The 21073-nt window shown below is 31.2% G+C and overlaps 1 protein-coding gene across 3 annotated transcripts; it reads left to right on the top strand.

Moving 5' to 3' along the window:
• LOC109336528 (kinesin-like protein KIN-14I) lies at positions 7030 to 13189 on the top strand. Of its 3 annotated transcripts, none has more exons than XM_019573187.1 (19): positions 7030 to 7232; positions 7464 to 7630; positions 7713 to 7856; positions 8016 to 8252; positions 8357 to 8424; positions 8769 to 8841; positions 9008 to 9082; positions 9163 to 9294; positions 9383 to 9464; positions 9566 to 9661; positions 9767 to 9940; positions 10025 to 10131; positions 10210 to 10388; positions 10526 to 10687; positions 10782 to 11035; positions 11167 to 11330; positions 11421 to 11609; positions 12046 to 12533; positions 12908 to 13189. In XM_019573187.1, exons 1-19 carry the CDS (start codon positions 7124 to 7126, stop codon positions 13038 to 13040), a joined length of 3033 nt encoding a protein of 1010 aa, XP_019428732.1. In that variant the 5' UTR covers positions 7030 to 7123; the 3' UTR covers positions 13041 to 13189. The 3 variants fall into 3 exon arrangements, with proteins under 3 accessions (XP_019428732.1, XP_019428733.1, XP_019428731.1); XM_019573188.1 differs by having other exon boundaries at positions 8357 to 8428; positions 8773 to 8841; positions 9169 to 9294; XM_019573186.1 differs by having other exon boundaries at positions 8357 to 8428; positions 8773 to 8841.

Here is a 21073-nt window from a genome sequence, read left to right as displayed (position 1 = left end):
ATCATACTACACAAGTACATAGGATTAGAAGAGGAAAAGATAGCTGGGCCCTGATGTAGGAACAAGATGGGAAGGACATTATTCTTTGAGTTGAACCTTCATCATAGTTTGGTCGGGCCAAAATGCCTAACCCCATCAAAGCAACCAGGAGTGCTATGCTTTTATGATTCCTTTTGAAATGCTGGCTACCCCACATCTTTACATAGTGTGGTGCTTATGGGGGAGATGAGAAAGAATGAGATAGAATAACTTTTTTTCTATACCATTTCCATCTAGTTTTTCATTAATTAATTATACAACTAACCTTTTATTTTCATTTCAAAGAATGAATTTAAACCCAACCACTAGCCACATTTTGGTAACGTAACAAACTCTTTTTATTCCTTAAAAGTAAAGATTAGAGTATACATCGTTTTTGTTTTAGAATGTTGTGTGTGTAATGCAATTCATATCTGGTGTAATCTTCCCAAGGAAGGGTAATGGAAATATATTAAGTATATGATAGTAATAATAAGGATGATGATTAATGCTTTAACTATGATAGCAAAAATGAATTTTCAGCCTAAAGTTACCCCTCCAAAAGTCACAGCTATGATGAAATAGAGTAGGTGACAATGTTCTTATATTTTCTAGGGTCATGTTATGGATCATGAATCATGGCCAAAAGGTATACACTACACACCAACATATCATAAAAAGGCTAAAGAGGAATACCAGCCAGATTGCAGTAATGCTCACACTTTTGTCCTCTTTCAACATTGTCAAACAACTGGTCCTAGTAATTAGCTTCTATATTGTATATTAACATATCAATACATGGGTTTAATTTGTTTTAAAAAAACCCATCATTGTTTATAAAATATCTCAAAGGAAAAAAATAGAAAAAAGCTATGATATTAAGAGAGTATTTCTTAAATAGAGCATTGCTTTCCAGAAAAATGAGGGTGCATGTGGTTTCATGGTATGATGTGGCTTGCCATCTTAAGAATTGTGACAGCTTGAATTTGCACATTTCGGCACCATAAAGAAAGTGATGTGAACCTTACAAAGAGATGAGTATAATGGAATCATGTATTATGGTACCACCTGGGCTCACTTAACATGTGAAAATCATAAAGAAAAAAGCAATAACACATAACTTTTACCTTTCAATAATAACTGTTTCTTAGATTAATTAGCATTTCAAATTACAATCAAACAATTAACTACTTTTGTACCCTATTTTGTAGAATGATTAGCAATTTTCAAGTACCTTGCGTGTTTACCTGGAAAAAACTTGTGATTCTATGGATGTTGTGTTCTTTTTCCATTAAGAATATAATGTGTAATAATTCATCAATAAAAATATATCATATCTTTCAACTATTGGATATGTATATTCACCATTATTCTAAAAATATAGGCAAAAATACCAAAAGTAAAAAATATGTGGCGTAATCAATACATGAAAAATTCAAAATTTTGGCTTAATAAATCATCATGTTTCATGGCTTGGAATTTCATAAAATCAGACATGGGGTGTTGACCTGGTTAACAATATCTAAACATAACGTTTAGGCTTTTACTGTTCATTGATTAATTTCATCCATCGTTATCAGGACTAGTCGCACCAAAATTTTATAAGTATATGTAATCTAAATTAACGTTTTTTTTTATTTTGTTTAGAAAATTGTTTTATGTTACATAGCACTAACAATTATGTTTCCACGTTATGTCCATCTAGTGTGGATTATATAATAATTGAAATTTTCCCCATTAAAAAATGAATTTGTTTTTTAATGCAATACTGCATAGCACGTTTCGTTTTGCCGGCAGTTCAAGAGTTAGGCGCCACGTATGAAACCATGACCCCACTTCGTGTATCTTAATCTTTTTTTCTGAATGAACTCAGAGTTATGTCTTAGATTGCTATATACGTGGGCTTAACTAACTGAACTATAATACTTCCGAACCTCATTGCTCTGGTTCCGAACCACCTGTTTGAATATTTCGACCGTTACGGTGATGCACCATGTCACTTTACAATTTTGCCCTCGCTTCTATGATTCTATCTCTTTCTTTTCTCAATTCTTTGTTTTTGTTTTATATTTCCGGGGAGGGACTCTTGTCTATTGCTCTCTTGGGGTGAGCATGAGTTGGGTTAGGACGGGTTAATGCTTATTCTTACCCAGTCCTAAATATCGGTTAGGTTATTTTTAAACCCGGATCCGACCCTAAATTCGAAGCTAACCTGATTCTAAATATCAACCGGATCAGCCTTTAAACCCGACCCTAGATTCGATTAAATATAATGCACATTTATTTTAAATAAAAACTTCTCAATATTATTTATTATTATGAATATTTAAATCGACATATAAATGATAATGTATATCTATATTAATAATTATGTATATATAATGAAAAATTAGAGAATCAATGATACTCTCGACCAAAAGCTATCATTACTCTGTACACATTTGAGTAAAAACACATACAAACATGATAAGTGAGTAACCATGGGACGAGACTGGTCGGGCTTGGTCCCTACCCGACCCTAAATATTGACCGAATCTATTTTTTGAACCCGAATCTGGCCCTAGACCTGACCATATTCGAGCTTAATCATAATCGGGCCGTACCGGAAGAGCGGGTAGGATCAGGCCCTGCTCACCCCTACTCTCTCGTATGAAAGGGCTAGTGGTGATTCATTAGTAGTGTGTAGATTAACTAACATATCATTGTTTTCTTTTCCTAACCAATAGTCATTTTTTTTATTTAGATTAGAGATCCTCTAAAATGAAATTTATGTCTATGGGTAAAGTTTTTTCCATACATACCACAATAATCTAATCTAACAAGATTATGCTTAACGAAAATAATTATGTACTAATTGTGTTGGATCGCTTTTTATAGAACTTTTATATTTTAAACAAAAATCACAAGTTCAAAGCCTTGAGAACACAAATACATTAGAACTCCATAGAAAGAGATTTATCATCTTTGTGATATATTTAATATATATCAATATTAATTGACATCCTAAGATGCTTATGTGCCCCTCTTTGAATATGATATATATATATATATATATATATATGTATATATATGTGTGTATATATATATATATTATAATATAATATGGGTAATCACAATCTATACTTAACTTGGTTATCAAGTTAATCAAAATATTCTAAAAAACCAGGAAGGGCCCACATTGTTGGCAAGCATGCTAATAAGTATTTGAATTGTATAGTATATATGAAATAATTTGTTGCAAAATAATATATGTGTTTCAGTTTCAAACTAATTAGAAGTCTTCAGATGGTAGTTTGGGACACCCTTGTTGCATACAAAATTGAAGAAGGGTGAACATTTTCTATTCTAAAAAATTATCAATTTATGTGTCACTATTTGTAATTGGTCGGAAAAATATCTCGCTTAGACCGCCACAATCCCCCAGCCCCATCCACGTGCAACCCTATCATCCCTTGTGTCAAGTAAAAAGAGGTTGAGTTCCCAAACCTAGCAACATAAACCGCTTGCACTTCCTAAGTAAAGCCAAATTAACCTAAACAAGGTGTTTGGACTCATAAAACTCTAAATTATCCTGTTTACAAATATCTGCTCAACTAACTCTTGTTGTAATACTCTTCTCTTCATAACTCCCCTAAAGAAAACCTTCTTGAATTTTAACAAGTAGACTCAACATTTTCTTTGGAGCTCTTATGAATGATAAGCAATAAACAAGTAGATTAGAAAGGATTGAATTAAAAAGTGACCCCGCCTCCAAAAAAAGTAAACAGTGTCTTCCTCTCAAGTATAGAGTCTAGACCTTAGTTTATTAATTAATTAATAAGTTGGCGTCAAGTATCACCACTCTTGCAGTTTGCACCAACATGAGGATCAAAGTATCTAGCCGGCAAATCCTCCAATTTACAACAAAAAGACAATAGTTGATAAGAAACTTTTTATAATAAAATGAGTTTAAGACTAGCTAGAGACCAATTCAAAACATCTCAATATATATTTCATAACCCAAATACATTAAAAGTTTATAGATATTTCACCCTATTAAAAAGCATATACTTTTTAAGCTATAGCCTCCATCCAAACCATTGGACTCTAGTGCAAACTTTGCAAAGGTTATGCCCTATCCTTTTGCTGGTGGCCGAAACATATGTAACAAACTTAATTATTTTGGAGAAGATCACAGATCTGATGTTGCATTACATTGCAATATGTCTGTTTTTAGTTGCATTATTTAAAACTTGAAGCCTTACACAATCACCGGCTAGGTGGGCTACATAGGTAAGTGTTTTCCAACAACTTCACTAACCGAAAGAGACATTCTGTCTACCAAATGAATTGGTGCATACCCCATTCATTTTGAAGTTACTATCCAATGGATTATTATTTATTTATTATCATAATAGTATACTTATTTACTACTATATTGATGTGAAATTAATTGTGAGGGATTGCTTCAATTTCAACCTTGCTAACTTGCTTGCTCAAGCTAGTGTTTGTATGTGGTAAGTTCTCTTAAGTCTATCCATACCACTTTCATGACTTGAAAACTTAACAACAACATTCCATCAATGATGATAAAAACATTGAAGCCTATATTATTAAGTTCAATGTTCGGGTTAAATAACTTCATAAGAAGAAAGCCACATGCTTGATCTGACTAGTGACAATGATATGACACTCTCTAAGGAGAACTCTAACTTAATAATAATGACAAAGGTTGGCTTAGTTAATATGTTATTTAGATACATAGATTAATGAGCCTAAACAAGGAGGTATGATTTTATCACCTTAGTCTTATTCATAAATTTGAATAAGAACATAGAAATACAAAAAGTTTCATATCGAATATGGAATCTTTATTATTTTTATTTTTTTATATATATTTTATAATACATATATAAATAATCGGAGGATAATATCAATCCAATTACTTCTGTTCAATTTTAATGCAAATAAAAATATTAGTGAAAGTAAAAACATTAGCATCTTATCATTACAAGCTTAGGTCATCATTTTAGAAAACAATTATTAATTTGAAATTCCAGCCTTAACTGGGGACCTACTAAATTCTTGTATATTCAAACAATGAATAAAATGATGATTTTAAATTACAAAGTTGATTGACCAAAGTGGTGTTTTGTGGATGAGCATTAAGGAAATAGACAAACACAACCACCTCCATCCCAATTTCGTAAAGAGAATTTTGAAGCAACTGACTATTTTATTTTGAACCCCAAAAGAGGGATTTTATTCTAAGTTTAAGTTAGGCAGGACGTGGTACTTGCTTTTCTTTTCCTCAACAATAATTTTTTTTAAAAATTCTATTAGGCATTAGATTATATAGAATAATAAAGTGTAGCCGTCTCCATGATCATGGTGTAAGTGACTATCATCATGTCATGACATTGTACATTTAAATTTGTTTAACAAAGAAATGTAGATTAAAGAGGTTACAACAACAAAAGATATTAAGGAGAGGGTCATGGACTCATGATCATATCCTAAACGCATTATTTATTTATAGTGCAATATTTATATATTTGAGTTTTTTATTTTACGAAATCCTTTGGCAACCTTTCATGAACACAAGTTGATTTATTTATAAAGTTAGTGGGTGGATAAGGGCAGGTTAAGTCTCAATGGAGCACATAAAAGTATTAAAACATTGGCCATTTATGGTTGGTCACTTAACAAATACCAAGATGGTACTAATATCATATATGCATTTGTTCCATAATTGGTTGCTGTAGTATAATATAGTTGGTGATTTTTTTGGGTTTTAAAGTTACTATAATTGGTTAAACAACTTCAACTGTGTAATAAGAACTGTAATTGAGTATACTACAAAAAACAAGTTTGTGCAAAATAACCAATGATTTTCCTGATGAGAAATTCATTGTTTTTGTTGGATAAATTAATCTTAAAAAAATAAAGAAAGCGCGGCAATCATTCTTTGCAAAATGAAAACGTTCACTTAGGAGTAAGTAGTTTATCACTTTATTTAGGATTTGTAACAAAAAATCCAATCATAAATACCATTATGGTTGAAAAATATCCAACACAAATTAGCTAGAAAAAAACTGCCTTCAGATTTTCCAATTTCCCTTCACCTCCAAGATAGTCAATACCCTTCCAATATTGTTATTAATTTACTATTATGAGCTTTGAGTGTATAGTTATAAGTTAGGTAACCAGGTAATAAATTGTTAACATATTTGTTTATATTATTATTATTCTAAAATTAAATCTGAATGTGGTATGTAAATTAATTTGTTTTGGATTGATTCAAATGTTTTATTCATGAATACTGCATTATTTATATATATAAAAATTGTTCCTAAAATTTAAATAAATCTTTTATTTATCCCCTTCAAATTTGATTTTAGGATAATAACAACTTAATTAATTTAAACAAATCTGTTTACATATAACCTGAAATTTAATTTTAAGATAATAACAATTTAATCAATATAAACAAATCTTGATTTATGAGTGATTAATTGGGTTTGTCTAGAAATTGTTTAGGAGGAGAAAAGGCAGAGGTGAAATGCAGGACCAGTTAAACAAAAGTGAGAGAAATATTATAGTAAATTAGGAAGTGGTACTAATAAATTATTGGTATAGTATTATAAAATCTCATTTCATCTCAAAAGATAAATTTAATGAGTCAAAAATCAATTTTTTTAAGTTTAAAACATTTGAAAGAGAGAGGTTTGGAACATAGGCTCGGGATGAATAAAGTAGTGGGGAGAGTATAAAGTGGAATACTCGAGAGAAAGAGAAAAGGGAGAGCTATTTCATTTTTGTGTTCTGTGATTTCCACTTTCTCTTTCTATCTGTATATAGAGAGGAAAAAAAAGCAAAGAGTAATAGAGAGAATCTGAGTGTGTATGTGTGTGTTTGAATTGGCAACAAAAGATAGAAACCTCAACAACACTCAACACTTACCATCATCATCATCAAAGATAAAATCATCATTGTAGAGACAGAAGAGAAAAAAACCACTTTTTATTTCATCAACCATTGTTCTCTGTCTTTCTTTCTTCTCTGTTGTTGAGTTGATTTTGTAGAACATTTTCTCTTGTCTGTGTGTGGTGGTGGTGTTTTTGTTATGGCGGCATTATCGTTTTCATTGTCTTCTGTGGTAGAGGATGTGCTTCAACAGCATAGTACTCGCCTCAAAGATCTTGATTTGGAGTCTAGAAAAGCAGAAGAAGCTGGTAATCTCCCGTTTTTTTATCTGGGTTATTTTCAAAATTCAGCTTTTTCAATTGTAGCTTCTATGCATTTTAATTCTGAAATGCTATTCAAAAGCTTTTTCATGAATGTGCCTAATTATAATCCTTTTCTCTGACTCTGATGGTGATGCATGCCAATAAGCCAATTCCTTGTAATAAAGCTATCTGGGTTATGTTTAAATTATACTCAACAGGGAAATGTTTAAAATGCAGCATTCAGAAGGTATGATGCAGCAGGGTGGCTGAGAAAAATGGTTGGAGTTGTTGCAGCTAAAGATTTACCAGCAGAGCCATCTGAGGAAGAGTTTAGGCTTGGTCTGAGAAGTGGGATCATCCTCTGCAATGTTCTTAACAAGGTTCAACCTGGTGCTGTGCCCAAGGTGAGTTTGATCCTAATTTGATTTACTATTTTCTTGGTCATGGTTTATTTTCTAATGTATGTATATTATATGTTTCTTTAAGGTTGTGGAGACTCCTGTTGATTCTGCATTAATCCCTGATAAGGGACCATTATCAGCATTTCAGTATTTTGAAAATGTGAGGAACTTTTTGGTGGCTATCCAGGAAATTGGAATTCCTACCTTTGAGGCATCTGATCTTGAACAAGTATGTAAAGGATCAGATACTTTTCACATCTTTATGTAACAATTTTTCTATAATATCAACATCAGATGATACCTTAGCATTTAGCAACATTACATACACACTATGAAGTTTAGTAATTCATTGTTTTGCTTTTCTGCTAATTTGTTGGTTATGTTTTAGGGAGGAAAATCAGCCAGGGTTGTGAACAGTGCATTGGCCCTTAAATCCTATAGTGAATGGAAACAGACTGGGGCTAATGGTGTGTGGAAATTTGGTGGGACTATCAAACCAACAACCTCTACAAAAACATTAGAGAGAAAAAACTCAGAGCCGTTTACTAATTCCTTGTCAAGGAACTCCTCCATGACTGAAAAATCTCTAGCTGGTTTCAACTCTGATGTTGACTCTAATAAAATGGTCAGTAAGCTTTATTTTTTTAGTTATATTTTTTATGGATTTGTCTAGTTGAACAGAAAGAATAACTAAATGGATTTTTTTCTCTTGATTTTTTACGATTGCAGTCTGGTTCTTATTCCTTGAGTATGCTTGTTCGTGCAATTCTATTAGATAAGAAGCCAGAAGAAGTTCCGTTGGTAAGGGAATATGCTATTGTGTTATTATGTGCTTCACAACAAAATTTTATCAGAATTATTAAATTAGACATGTGGAGCATAAGTGTGCTACATTGTACATGAGCATCTACTACTTATAATGTATTTGAAAACTGTGAAGGTGTCTAACATTGTCACTGGGCTTCTCCCTTAAAGTTTTGTTGGCCCATTTCTATTCTGTCAAAAAAAAATTGCATAAAAATGCTGAGTCCCATGTAGCACTGCTGCAGTAATCTATAGACACAGCATTTAAATCATGACACCCATAATAGTGAGTGTTTTTTAGTTTACTTGCTTATAGTTATATTGTTCTTTTGCCTGGACAGTTGGTTGAATCTGTTTTGAATAAGGTTGTAGAAGAATTTGAGCATCGCATCGCAAGCCAATGTGAACAGGTACAATACTTTTTACCTTATAGTAACATCATTAGTTTTTGGTGATTGACCAGTCTTTTTTTGTGCTTTTTACTCCAATGTTGGGGGGGAGGGGGGATTTGTTCATGCTTAAGTTGATTTTCATGACAAGCTGTTATTGATTATTTATTTTTCATGAAATTTACAGACAAAAGTAACTTCAAGAGCTGCTGCTTCTCAAAGCATTGGATCTATATCGAAGTTTGTTACGGAAGATAAAAAGGTAATAGTAGGTCACCTAATGTTTAACATATTCCATGAAACTTGAAAGTTCTCAGGCTCATCTAGTTTTTAATTGATTAGGTGCAGAACAAGATTCCAATGGTAACAAAGAAAGAGGGATTCATCCATAAAAAACATGTTGATGATGAGGAGACAAAAGGACAACTTCTGAGGAAGCAGATGCTCTTTGATCAACAGCAACGAGATATTCATGTATACAGCAGCTGTGATCTAATATTAATCATTTTAACTTCGCAAATTTTCAATTTGTTAGTAAAATACATCCTTTGTGTTTTTGTAGGAACTAAAGCATACAATTCACACCACAAAAGCTGGTATGCAGTTCATGCAAACGAAATTTCATGAGGAGTTCTCCAATCTCGGTAATATCTTCATAACAAATTTGTGTTTAATTTATTTGAAGTTCTTCACTCTATTGTTTCCTAAACTGCATCTTATTTGATTTTCCGTTTGTTCTTTATAGGCTTGCACATTCATGGTTTAGCTCATGCTGCTTCTGGATATCACAGAGTTCTTGAAGAAAACCGCAAACTATATAATCAAATCCAGGATCTTAAAGGTAAGATTACTTATTGGCTGGTAGCTTTAAGCATAAATCTCATTATCCCTTGCAAGGATTTTATCCTATCATAAAACTAAGGTGGGTGTAATTTTGTTTGATCAGGAAGTATTAGAGTGTACTGTCGAGTAAGACCCTTCTTATCTGGAAGACCAAATTTTGTGAACACTGTGGATAGTATAGAAGATGGAACTATCACAGTTAATATTCCTTCAAAGAATGGGAAAGGACGAAGATCCTTCAACTTCAACAAAATCTTTGGACCATCTTCTGGCCAAGGTTGGTTTGGTTTTCAGTTTCATTTATTTCCAGGATCGCATATTTTAGTGAGTGATTGAAAAAATTTCCTTTCTTCTGTTGCAGTGGAGGTCTTCTCTGATATGCAGCCACTCATTAGGTCTGTTCTTGATGGTTTTAATGTTTGCATATTTGCTTATGGCCAAACAGGATCAGGAAAAACTTACACTATGGTAAATACACTTAAAGTTGTCTCCTAAAAAATCAGAAGTTTAATAATATTTTTTCTGATTTATGTTTTTGACATGTAGACTGGGCCGAAAGAGATCACAGAGAATAGCCAAGGTGTAAATTACAGAGCTCTAAGTGATTTGTTTCTTACAGCAGATCAAAGAAAGGAAACTTTTCACTATGACGTGTCAGTTCAAATGATTGAGATTTACAATGAGCAAGTCAGAGATCTATTGGTTACTGATGGAACAAACAAAAGATATCCTTTTACTAGTAACTACATTAAAATTATACAATCTGTATATAATTAGCTTCTGCTTTGATTTTTTAAATATTGGTTAAGCTTAAGATGAAAACAGCCTTTATTGATGATGCTTGCCCTTAACCAATTAATACATTAGAAATTCGTAGTAATTCAAACAAAGGGCTTAGCGTACCAGATGCAAGCCTGGTCCCAGTATCATCAGCAATAGATGTTATTGAACTAATGAACCTGGGGCAAAGGAACCGTACAGTTGGAGCAACAGCCATTAATGACCGTAGTAGCCGATCTCACACGTACATCCTATTCATTGTCATGTTATCCACCCCTTTTCATGTTTCCACTTTTATTGGAGTTACTGATCAGATTCTTAAATTATCATTTCGGCAGTTGTTTGACTGTTCATGTTCAAGGAAGAGACTTGACATCTGGAACTCTCTTACGTGGGTGCATGCATCTGGTGGACTTGGCAGGAAGCGAGAGGGTTGACAAATCTGAGGCCACAGGAGATAGACTAAAAGAGGCACAACACATTAACAAATCTCTTTCAGCTTTGGGTGATGTCATTGCTTCCCTTGCTCAGAGAAACCAACATGTTCCTTACAGAAATAGCAAACTCACGCAATTGCTCCAAGATTCACTTGGTAAGGTTTTAAGAGGTTTTTTTTTCTAATAGAGAGAGTAGTTGTAATTATATCTCAGATATCTATATTTTCTTTTATGTTCCTGAGTTACAAATTTGAGCTGCTCATTATGTTGGTTGGGTTTATTTCAGGAGGACAGGCCAAGACACTTATGTTTGTTCACATAAGTCCAGAGGCTGATTCTATTGGAGAAACAATTAGCACCTTAAAATTTGCAGAAAGAGTTGCTACAGTTGAACTTGGAGCTGCAAGAGTAAACAAGGATGGTGCTGATGTAAAAGAGCTCAAAGAACAGGTTGATATTCAACATTGACCTCTCCAGTTCTTCTTAATAAACATATGGAATCTTTCCGGTTTCCACTTCAACTTTTGAATTGTGTTTCAGATTGTTAGCCTTAAGGCAGAATTGGCAAGAACAGAAATAGAACCAGACCATTCCTCATCTGCCAGCTCTAGAAAATATAGGACGAAGAAGGCTAGTGAGCTATCACCTTATCATGCAAGCCAAAGAGGTGCAGACATTGCTGGTGATCTTGGGTGCCGGCAACCAATGGTTGATGTAGGCAACTTAGAGGCATGTATACTTCATTTTCTTGTTGTTGATAAAAGAATTATAGTTTCCCTATTTTTGCAAAGGGTTTGATGAATAGAAAAGAGCAATCCCATTGAATATTCAATTTCGGTATATTTGATTTTCGAACAAAAACATTTTTATTAATTGTACAATTCCCAAATTGTTTTCAACTTTTGCCGGCCGGCTAATTCATGCATGAAATAGAAAACATTTGATGTTTAGACTTCTGAGTAACAAAAGAAGCAAATAATTGCCCGCATTTTACTTGGCTATTAGGTGGAGAGAATATAAGTCCATAGCACTCGCTGTTATGATATTTGACTAATAGTCATACATACAGTGATCACTCCTCAAGAAAAATTGATCCTGCGAAGTTTGTTAGTATATTGCTATTCCTTGTTGAACACTGATATAGTTTTAACCATTGATCCTGCAGCTTCACAGTAATACCACGTTGAGGCAAAAGAGTCAAAGCTTTGATTTTGATGAGATTTCAGCAAATTCACCATCGTGGCCCCCAATTAAAAGTCCTGTACCAACATACAGGGAGGATGATAGAGAAACTGTATCAGGGGAGTGGGTTGATAAGGTGATGGTTAACAAGCTAGATGTAAACAAAACTGAGAGCATGCTAGAGTGTTGGGAAACAGATAATGGACACATATCTGATGTTTTTTATCAGAAATATCTCCAAGATTCTTCCGAAGTATACTCACAACAATCCTACAGTATGTTCTTGGCAGGCAACCAGTTTAATATTTCAGGGTCAGATAGCATGGATAATCTTGATGCTGCAACAAGTGATTCATCAGAACCTGACTTACTTTGGCAACTTAATCATTCCAAACTTACCACCTTAGCCGGTGAAAATGGATCAAAGGCTAGAAAACTTGTCTCAAAGTCAGCAAAAAGCCCAGAGTTGAGGTAATGCAAAAATGGTCTTCTTTGAATAATGAATATGCTTTGATAGACATGAGAAAAAACAGGATGGGACCTAACATACCGGTTGTGTTCTATGTATGGTATATTAACTATGCAAAAGACTAAAAATATAACAATTTAGTTCCACTGAAAGAGATGAAACCAAAGAGAATATAACAAAATATCATATTTTGTCTTGTTCCATCCTATTATGTCCTCATTTTAGATCTTTCTTTACTCTTTAATATCCAAATAGATATTGAAAACTGAAAGAAAAATCTCAACTGAATTTACATACCACCCTACTATAAGAGCCTTGTGCATTAGCCGCCTATTTTATCTTTTGGATATTAATAGCATTCCTACAAAATTTTCAGCAAGAATGGTATCAATTCTTCTCTTCGTCCTTCACCTTCAAGGAAACAAACAAATGGTGTATTACATAGAACAGGAAAGCATCCAGCTCCACTTGACATGAAATGCAAGACAGGGAGTGGGAGTAGAAAGTAAACATGTTATTTTACATGTGGGTGATTTATTCTTTTATTTTCTCTTCATTTTTTAATCCAGGAGAGAGTTTGAGCAGTGTTTTTTGTTGTTGTAAGTTTTGTAATTTGTATTTACACAGATACTGGAGCAATAATGCCCAGTGCTCATACTATGGCTCCATTACATTTTTCTTCTTCTTTCCTTTTCCTTACACTATAGCTTTAGGTGATGTAAAAATTTCAAACTCCAAAGTGCCTCTGCAAGGGCCAAAGTTGTAACAATGCTTTGATTTGCAGCTTCAGGTCAAATCTATTTTTTCATTTATTGATTTAAGGCAAGGAGGTGGAGAACATTTGTGACATTGAACGTAGGATAAAAATATGTTTGCAATATCAAAAATTGAACGTACGGGTTGTGTTCTTTGAATAACTCAAAAGTCATGTGGGACCATGGAATAACCCATATTAAAAATGTTGCAATGATGATAATATGAGTTGTTTTGGTCTTATTGCAAAGATAGTTGGTTTTTACTCAAGGAGATATGTTCTCTTTTCAGCAATGGATAATTTTCTTTCATTTTTTAATATGAGATTTTTATGAGAAAAAGTAGGAAATGAAATAGGTAAGGATCAAACAACTAACCTAAGCATATTCATAACATAAAATTTTAGCATTTATCAACTTTAATAGTAAGCTTATGACTGAATATATTACTATAATATCCGGTGGCGGATCTTGATCTAAACTTTATGAGGGGCAATAATATTTAGTTACTATTTACAATTAAAACTAATTTAGTAATGAAAAATTAAAAAAAAAACACACATAACTGAACTAGAGTAAAAAATTCAAATATTTCATTTTCATATAAATCGTATGTTGTATTCAAGAAATTCATTTGTTATCTTACTATGTAATTTTGTTTATAGGTCAATAGTCAAGATAAAACATATAACTTAATAAAACACTATACGACTAACAATGGTTTAGAAATTTTCAAACATGAATGACGACTAATGACTCCAAGAAAAAATGTTCAAATTGACATTTTAAACTAATCTTTTGTTGCTCATTAAAATTCATAAGATAAAATATTTGGACAAAAAAATACATATACTATCAACATTAAATGACATATAAGCATTCTTAGAATATATATTACAAATACATACATAATCTTTTTATCAAGTGTAAATCATTACGCACTCAAATCAAATATATTACTATAAGCAATATCATTATCTGTATGTTAAAAGTTTGATTCATCACGTATAATTTTTAGAATAATCATACAAGTTACACAATATTTATTTATCAAGCTACAAATTTGAGAAATATTTAAATTTCAAAGAGTTTCTAGTTTTTGTATAAAGACATCATTTAGGTATAGTTAAAGAAAATATATTTCTTATTCCAAAAAGGGTGTCACTCTATGTATCATTTTCTATAATTTAAAAGTTTAATAATTAATTATTTTTCTGGTCAACCACAACAAATGACACTTAAAGTAACACACTTGGTAGGACAACAAATATATTTCATAAGATAAGAAGGTAAAAAAAACTCAGGGGGCAGCTGCCCCCACCTGCCCCTTAAATCATCCGTCCTTGATAATATCATGTTAATATTAATATTTTGATAAAAAAAAATCTATTTGAGCCATTATTAGTACCAAGTAACTCGACATTTTCTATTTGAAATTTCAGGTTTATTTTTTCTTTTCTATTTGGGCCATTATTGGAACTAATGGTGATAGACACTTCGTGTTTGTTAGCTCAGATTCATACTTTTACGATGTTAATTATTTAAATTGTGTATTTTTTATTTTGGAGAATTAGATTTTTTTGTATTGAGTATAATATTGTATTTTTTATTGAGATACTTTATATTATAACTTTTTGTTTTATTATAACATTAGAGAGATGATTACATGATTATTTTGTAGAAAATAAAAAGTTTAAGGGCAAAATAGGAAAATAAAATTATATCATAATAGTTATATCATGTTTTCCCTTTATATATAGTATTTAAGTATTTATATATAATATATATATTGTTGATAATAAACTATGATTAACAAACAAAATATAATAGGATACTTAATTTTTCACTCATTTTTATACTTAATTTTTTCAAAAAAATGATAGTTCCACTCCAATAAATAAATAAATAAATATATATATATATTTGGTCAGTTTTATATCATTCTAATAGATGATAATCATTGAATGAATATTAAATTTTTAATATTTGTACTTTTTTTGAGACCAATATCTATTAGCATTAATTATATTCAAGCATGATACATTCATGGTATTTTTACATAAGCAAATTTTGATTTAGGATTTTTTTTATGGGGAATTATGCATGTAATAGGAATGAATGATTTTTTTTAATGTCGGCATTTTACAAAAAAAATGAAATGCAATTGTTACTGAACAAATTATCGACCTATGCATGTTCATAGCATTTAGAGTTTGAACATTTAGCCTTCAAAATACTCGATCACATATGATAACTTTAATATTAATAGTAAGATTATCCTTGAGTATATTAATACTATATCAGTTTAATAATTTAATATTAATATTTTTGATAAAAAACACTTCATCCATTATTATTACCAAATAACTCAATTTTTCTATTTGAAACTTGATGTTGTTCCTTCCTCTATTTACTAGCAATTATATCTAGATTATAAAATGATAAGAGAATATTAAATTTTTTCCCTCTTATTATGAATGGAGTAATCAAACATGACAACTTTGAATGAAAGGAATATATGAACAAATATAGTAAAAATGTAATGTTTTTATCTATCAATTTTCATTTTTAATATATTATATGATGCCCTTTTAAGTCATTTAAAAAATAATATTGGTAAAAAATTTATCCATCGTTCTAATAATTGATGATCATCCAATGAATAGTATAATTTTAATGTTTATATATTTTTTCATGAGATAATAGGACTAACTCTCTTAGTAGTGTTTTTACATAAGGGAGATTTGATTTAGGATTTTTGTTTATGGGGAAATATGCATGTAATATGAATGAATGCTTTCGTAGATCAGATTTTAATCCGCTCATTGAGAAGATGCAGTTACGCTTGACTTCCTGGAAGTCGAGCCTTCTAAATAAAGCTGGTCGATTATGTCTTGTCAAATCTGTTCTGACGTCCATTCCCACTTATAATATGCAGAGCATGTGGCTCCCTCAGAGTGTGTGTAATGAGATTGATAAAGTATCCAGAAATTTCATTTGGAGTGGTGATGCCAATAAGAAAAGTCTAAATCTTGTGAAATGAGAAGTAATCACTAATCATAAAAAAATGGTGTGCTTGGGATCCATAACTCCCACACTGCTAATAATGCCCTCCTTGGTAAGGTGAGTTGGAGTATGATCCATCAGAGTAATAAGTTATGGTGTAGGATTTTAAAAGAAAATATCTTGAGGATTGTTCAATATTGTTTTCTCCCAAAAAGAAGTCGGATTCTCCTATTTGGAAGAGTATTATTAAAGTAACTGATGAACTCAGAGAAGGGTTTATCCTCCAGCTTGGTAATATGGATTATTCTTTCTGGTATGATAATTAGATAGGTATGAGTAAACTTTGCAATTTGATGGATTTTGTCCACATCTTTGATACTCAAATTCGTGTGAGGGATCTCTAGAAGGACAATTCTTGGGATCTCAGGAGTTTATATACGATGCTCCCACCTCTTATTACTGATAACATCCCGGTTTTTACGAACCCTAATGCTTTAAATGGCTGGATATGGGAGAACTATGCCTCGGGTTGCTATTCCGCCAATTCTGGTTATTGGTGGTTAAAGAATAAGGAATGGGTGGATAATTCTAGTTTTGCTTGGACCCGTTTGTGGAGACTTCAGATCCCTGAAAATGTTAAATTTATTTGTTGGTTCTCTGCTCATGACTCTCTGCCTACTAATCTCTTGCGCTTCATGAGAAACTTGTCTAGTACCCCTACTTGTCATAGGTGTAACAATAAGGATGAAGCTCTTATTCACTTATTTCATGATTGTGTGACCACTACAGCTTTGTGCAGACGATTGGGTTTCAACTGTCCCATCTTTTGGGATGATTTTTCCTTCATTTCCTGGTTTTGGACTAATGTTAGCTCTGTGCAGGGAAGTGTGTTTCTTGCAGGTATTTGGTGGGCTTGGAGGTGGTGGAACAATGCAGTCTTTGAGGAGACATCTTGGGATGTTGATCAAGTCGTCAAAAAGGTGCATCATGAATTTAGGGACTAGAGCATTCAGAGCACATGCTCTTTTATTGATCCTACTCCGAGTATTAAGTGGAGCAAATCAGAAATTGGAACCATGAAGATTAATGTGGACGGAAGTTGTAACCTAGAAAGCAAGCAGATGGGAGGTGGCGGTGTTGTGCGAGACCACAATGACAATTGGATTTTGGGCTTTTCTGCTAGCTTTGGTACTGGCATGCCAATTTTAGCAGAACTGGAGGCAATGGAGCATGGCCTCAAACTAGCTTGGAATATGGGTCTTAGTAATGTTATTCTGGAGAGTGATTGTCTTGAGGCGGTTCATATACTCTCGAAAGGTTTGGATGTTTGTCTTGGGAGGGTTGCCGAGGTTGTGGATGACATTCGTCTCTTTCTCAAGAAGGACTGGTCTGTGAAATTGCACCATATTTGGCGGGAGGGGAATATGTTTGCTGACTTTATGTCCAAGATTAATCAAACTAATATTTGTAGTGTTAGACATTGGGACTCTGTCCCTCTAGATGGGGTTCATATCTTCCATATGGACATATTATCTTTGTTGTAGTTTGTTTCTTTTTATTTCCGATGTACCAAAAAAATGAATGGTTTTATTTCTTTTTTTCAATGTGAGAATTTTGCAAAAAAATAAATATGAAATACAATTGTTAGTGACTAATTCAGTGTTATTAATACTATACAAGTCATCAAACTAATTAGGGTACTGATATAGTGGTTTACTAACTAAACTGCATACCGACGAAATTAAATATATATATATAATATATTAATATCAATGCTGAAATATCAATAAAAAACCAATACTTTTTTTTATTTTCACTTAAAAATTAGTTTAAAATAAAAACCAACCGATATGACCATTATAGTTTAATTGAAAACTGGTTGGTATGACCAATTTTAATTAGTTTTGGTCAGTTTTGACAGGTATAATTGTATAACCAGTAAAATTGTATAACCGATATAATTATTATATCGTACCGGTATAAGGATCAATTCACTGGTTTAACGGTTAAACCGGCCGACACGATCCTGGATTGCACATATATTAACTTTAATAATAGAATCATCCTTGAATATATTAATAAAATAAATTCAATATTAATATTTTGATTAGAACATCTTATCAATTATTATTACCAAATAACTCAAATTTTCTATTTGAAACTTACATTATTATCTCCCATCTTTCTACTAGCAATTAATATCAATACACAACATCTACATGTAGGAGTATGTGTAATTATTGTAATGAATAAATATAGTTAATATATCAACTCCACCGATAGAACACTTTGTAAAATGGTAGAAGTGACTTATTAAAGATAATTTTATATTTACAATATGTAAATATTTTTAATTCATGTATTTCTGTAGGAAAAAGTTAGAGAATTAATAATACTTTGTGATAAAGAGATATTATTATTCTATAGCTAGAAAGTGAATGTGATAATAAATTATAATGTTTCCTCTTAATATGAAGGTAGTAATCAAATTGTGACAACATTAAATGAAAAAAATAAATATGAACAAATTGATGTTTTTATCAATCATTATTATAAAAGTAAAATTAACAGCAAATGTCTGACGTTGATCATTCACTATATTCCTGCATGAAGTAGGAAGAAAAAGAGGACATAGGTGGCATGGTAATATCAAATCCTAACATATTTCAATTTTTATAAATTGAAAATAAACTTAATAGCAAAGGTTTAACAATGGTTATATATATCACTTTCGCTTGGAGCATGAAGGAAGAGAAGACAAATGTGGTATCTATACTAACAAATCCTAAAATACTTTAATTTTTATAGAGAAAAAATTGAATTGACAACAATAGTTTGACACTAATCATACATCCCTTTCCACTTAGGAGAGGAACAACATGAATCACAACCGTGCTATCAAATCCTATTTTTTTTCTCCACTTTTTATCAAAAAATATTAATTTTTAGTAAAAATATCTATTAAATATTTAATTAAATAAATACAAAGAAATCATAATTAATATTTAAATGAATAATAATTATTTATTTTATAAAAAAGGTAAATACTAAATAAGAAATAATATATATGAAGTAAAATATTAAAATATCTGCCACATGTCACAATGACTGTTTAATGCTAAAAATGATGCCTCAACAACACATGATTTCATAGTGTGTTTGACGGCTTTGCATTGACCAGTGCAATGATTGTATATGATGAGTCAATGATGGTTGGCAATTGCGACAATATAGTTGCTAATAGAATAAGAACATTCTTACTTTGTTCTCTATTGTATTGTTCTTATTTTCCTTATTTTTTGTTTATAAATAAGAACAACTATTGGTTGTTCTTAATTAAAAGAAAGTGAGGAGAGAAGTAGATGTTGTGTGAAAAAGATAAATGTTGTAGAACCAAATAAGAATGATGTTTGTCATTTTGAGAAAAAAATAAATGTTATTCTTATTTCACGTGAGTTAATATAAATTATAAAATAACATGCAAAATCCAAATAAGAATAAAAAAATTGTTTGTCGTCGTAGGTGGTCTTATAGCTAGAGGGAGTGAAGTTCTTGGCAGGTTTCCGCACCAATAATTATATAATGATCACTATTATTGTGGATTATGATTTCATGATTGTTTGAACAATGAAGATGGCTACCCAATGGTTTCTAGCCACATGTCTAGTGGCTAAGAAAGATGGGAATGGATCAGACACACATAATGATGTTTATATTCTTCCTCCATTATTGTTTCTTTCTTTCCATTTCTAGTTTGTTCCCTTTTTAGCTTTCTATCAGTTTTTTCATGTTATCCATTTTCTTTCTGTTTTATTTTCTTTTATAACTCATAAATCTAACATTCTCCATTTTGCCCTTAACATTTTATTTTCTTTATATGTTCCTTTTTTGTTAGATATTTCATATGTTTCTTTCATTTTTTAGATTCTTCCCTTTTTTGCTTACTATCATATTTATCCTCTTTCCACATTACCTCCTTTCTTTGTGTTCTCCCTCCATTTTATTATAACTCATAAATATGACTTTTTTTTCTTTCATTTTCCCTTAGTTTTTTCAATTTCTATTCCCTTTTCTAAATATGTCTCATATTTATGATGATTTTTACACTAAATAAAGTTTGTTTTTGAATGTAACCATAATTCTAAAAAATGAAGTATAGTATATATAAATTTTACTAAATAAAGTATAGTATATACAAATTTTATAGGAATTATAATGTTATATATGTTACTAAATTATTATTATATTAATGTTATATATGTTACTATTTACATTATATATATATATATATATATATATATATATATATATGATACTTTTTAAGTATTATGATGATTTACAACCTATCTTCTAATTGAAAAATTGTTATTATATTAATATTATATATATATATTATTACTTACTAAATTATATTATTAACAAGCAATTACAAGTTTCAATTTTTTACTAGTAAATTTTTTATTTTATGGACAAACAATATATCTTGTGGTACATTTTGAAATTTCAATAGATACAAATAAATAAATATAAAACCATAAAAACATTGAATCGAACCATTCATTAATAGTTGATTCAGTTATTGTAATAAAAATTGGGGTTAATTGAGGTGAATTGAATTGTATCTTTGTGTTCGATTTGATATGTAAATTGTACCAACAATTGAACTGAATCAAATTTTTACACTTAGCCTATAAAAATGCAACAAATAATGTAGCCTATAAAATGCATCAAATAATGTAGCTCAATCTCATTCTTTTATGTATAATATTTAATTATCCAACAAG

The sequence above is a fragment of the Lupinus angustifolius genome, chromosome LG20 (genome assembly GCF_001865875.1).
Source record: "Lupinus angustifolius cultivar Tanjil chromosome LG20, LupAngTanjil_v1.0, whole genome shotgun sequence".
Lineage (NCBI taxonomy): Eukaryota > Viridiplantae > Streptophyta > Magnoliopsida > Fabales > Fabaceae > Lupinus > Lupinus angustifolius.
This window is presented reverse-complemented; position numbering and strand designations above follow the sequence as displayed.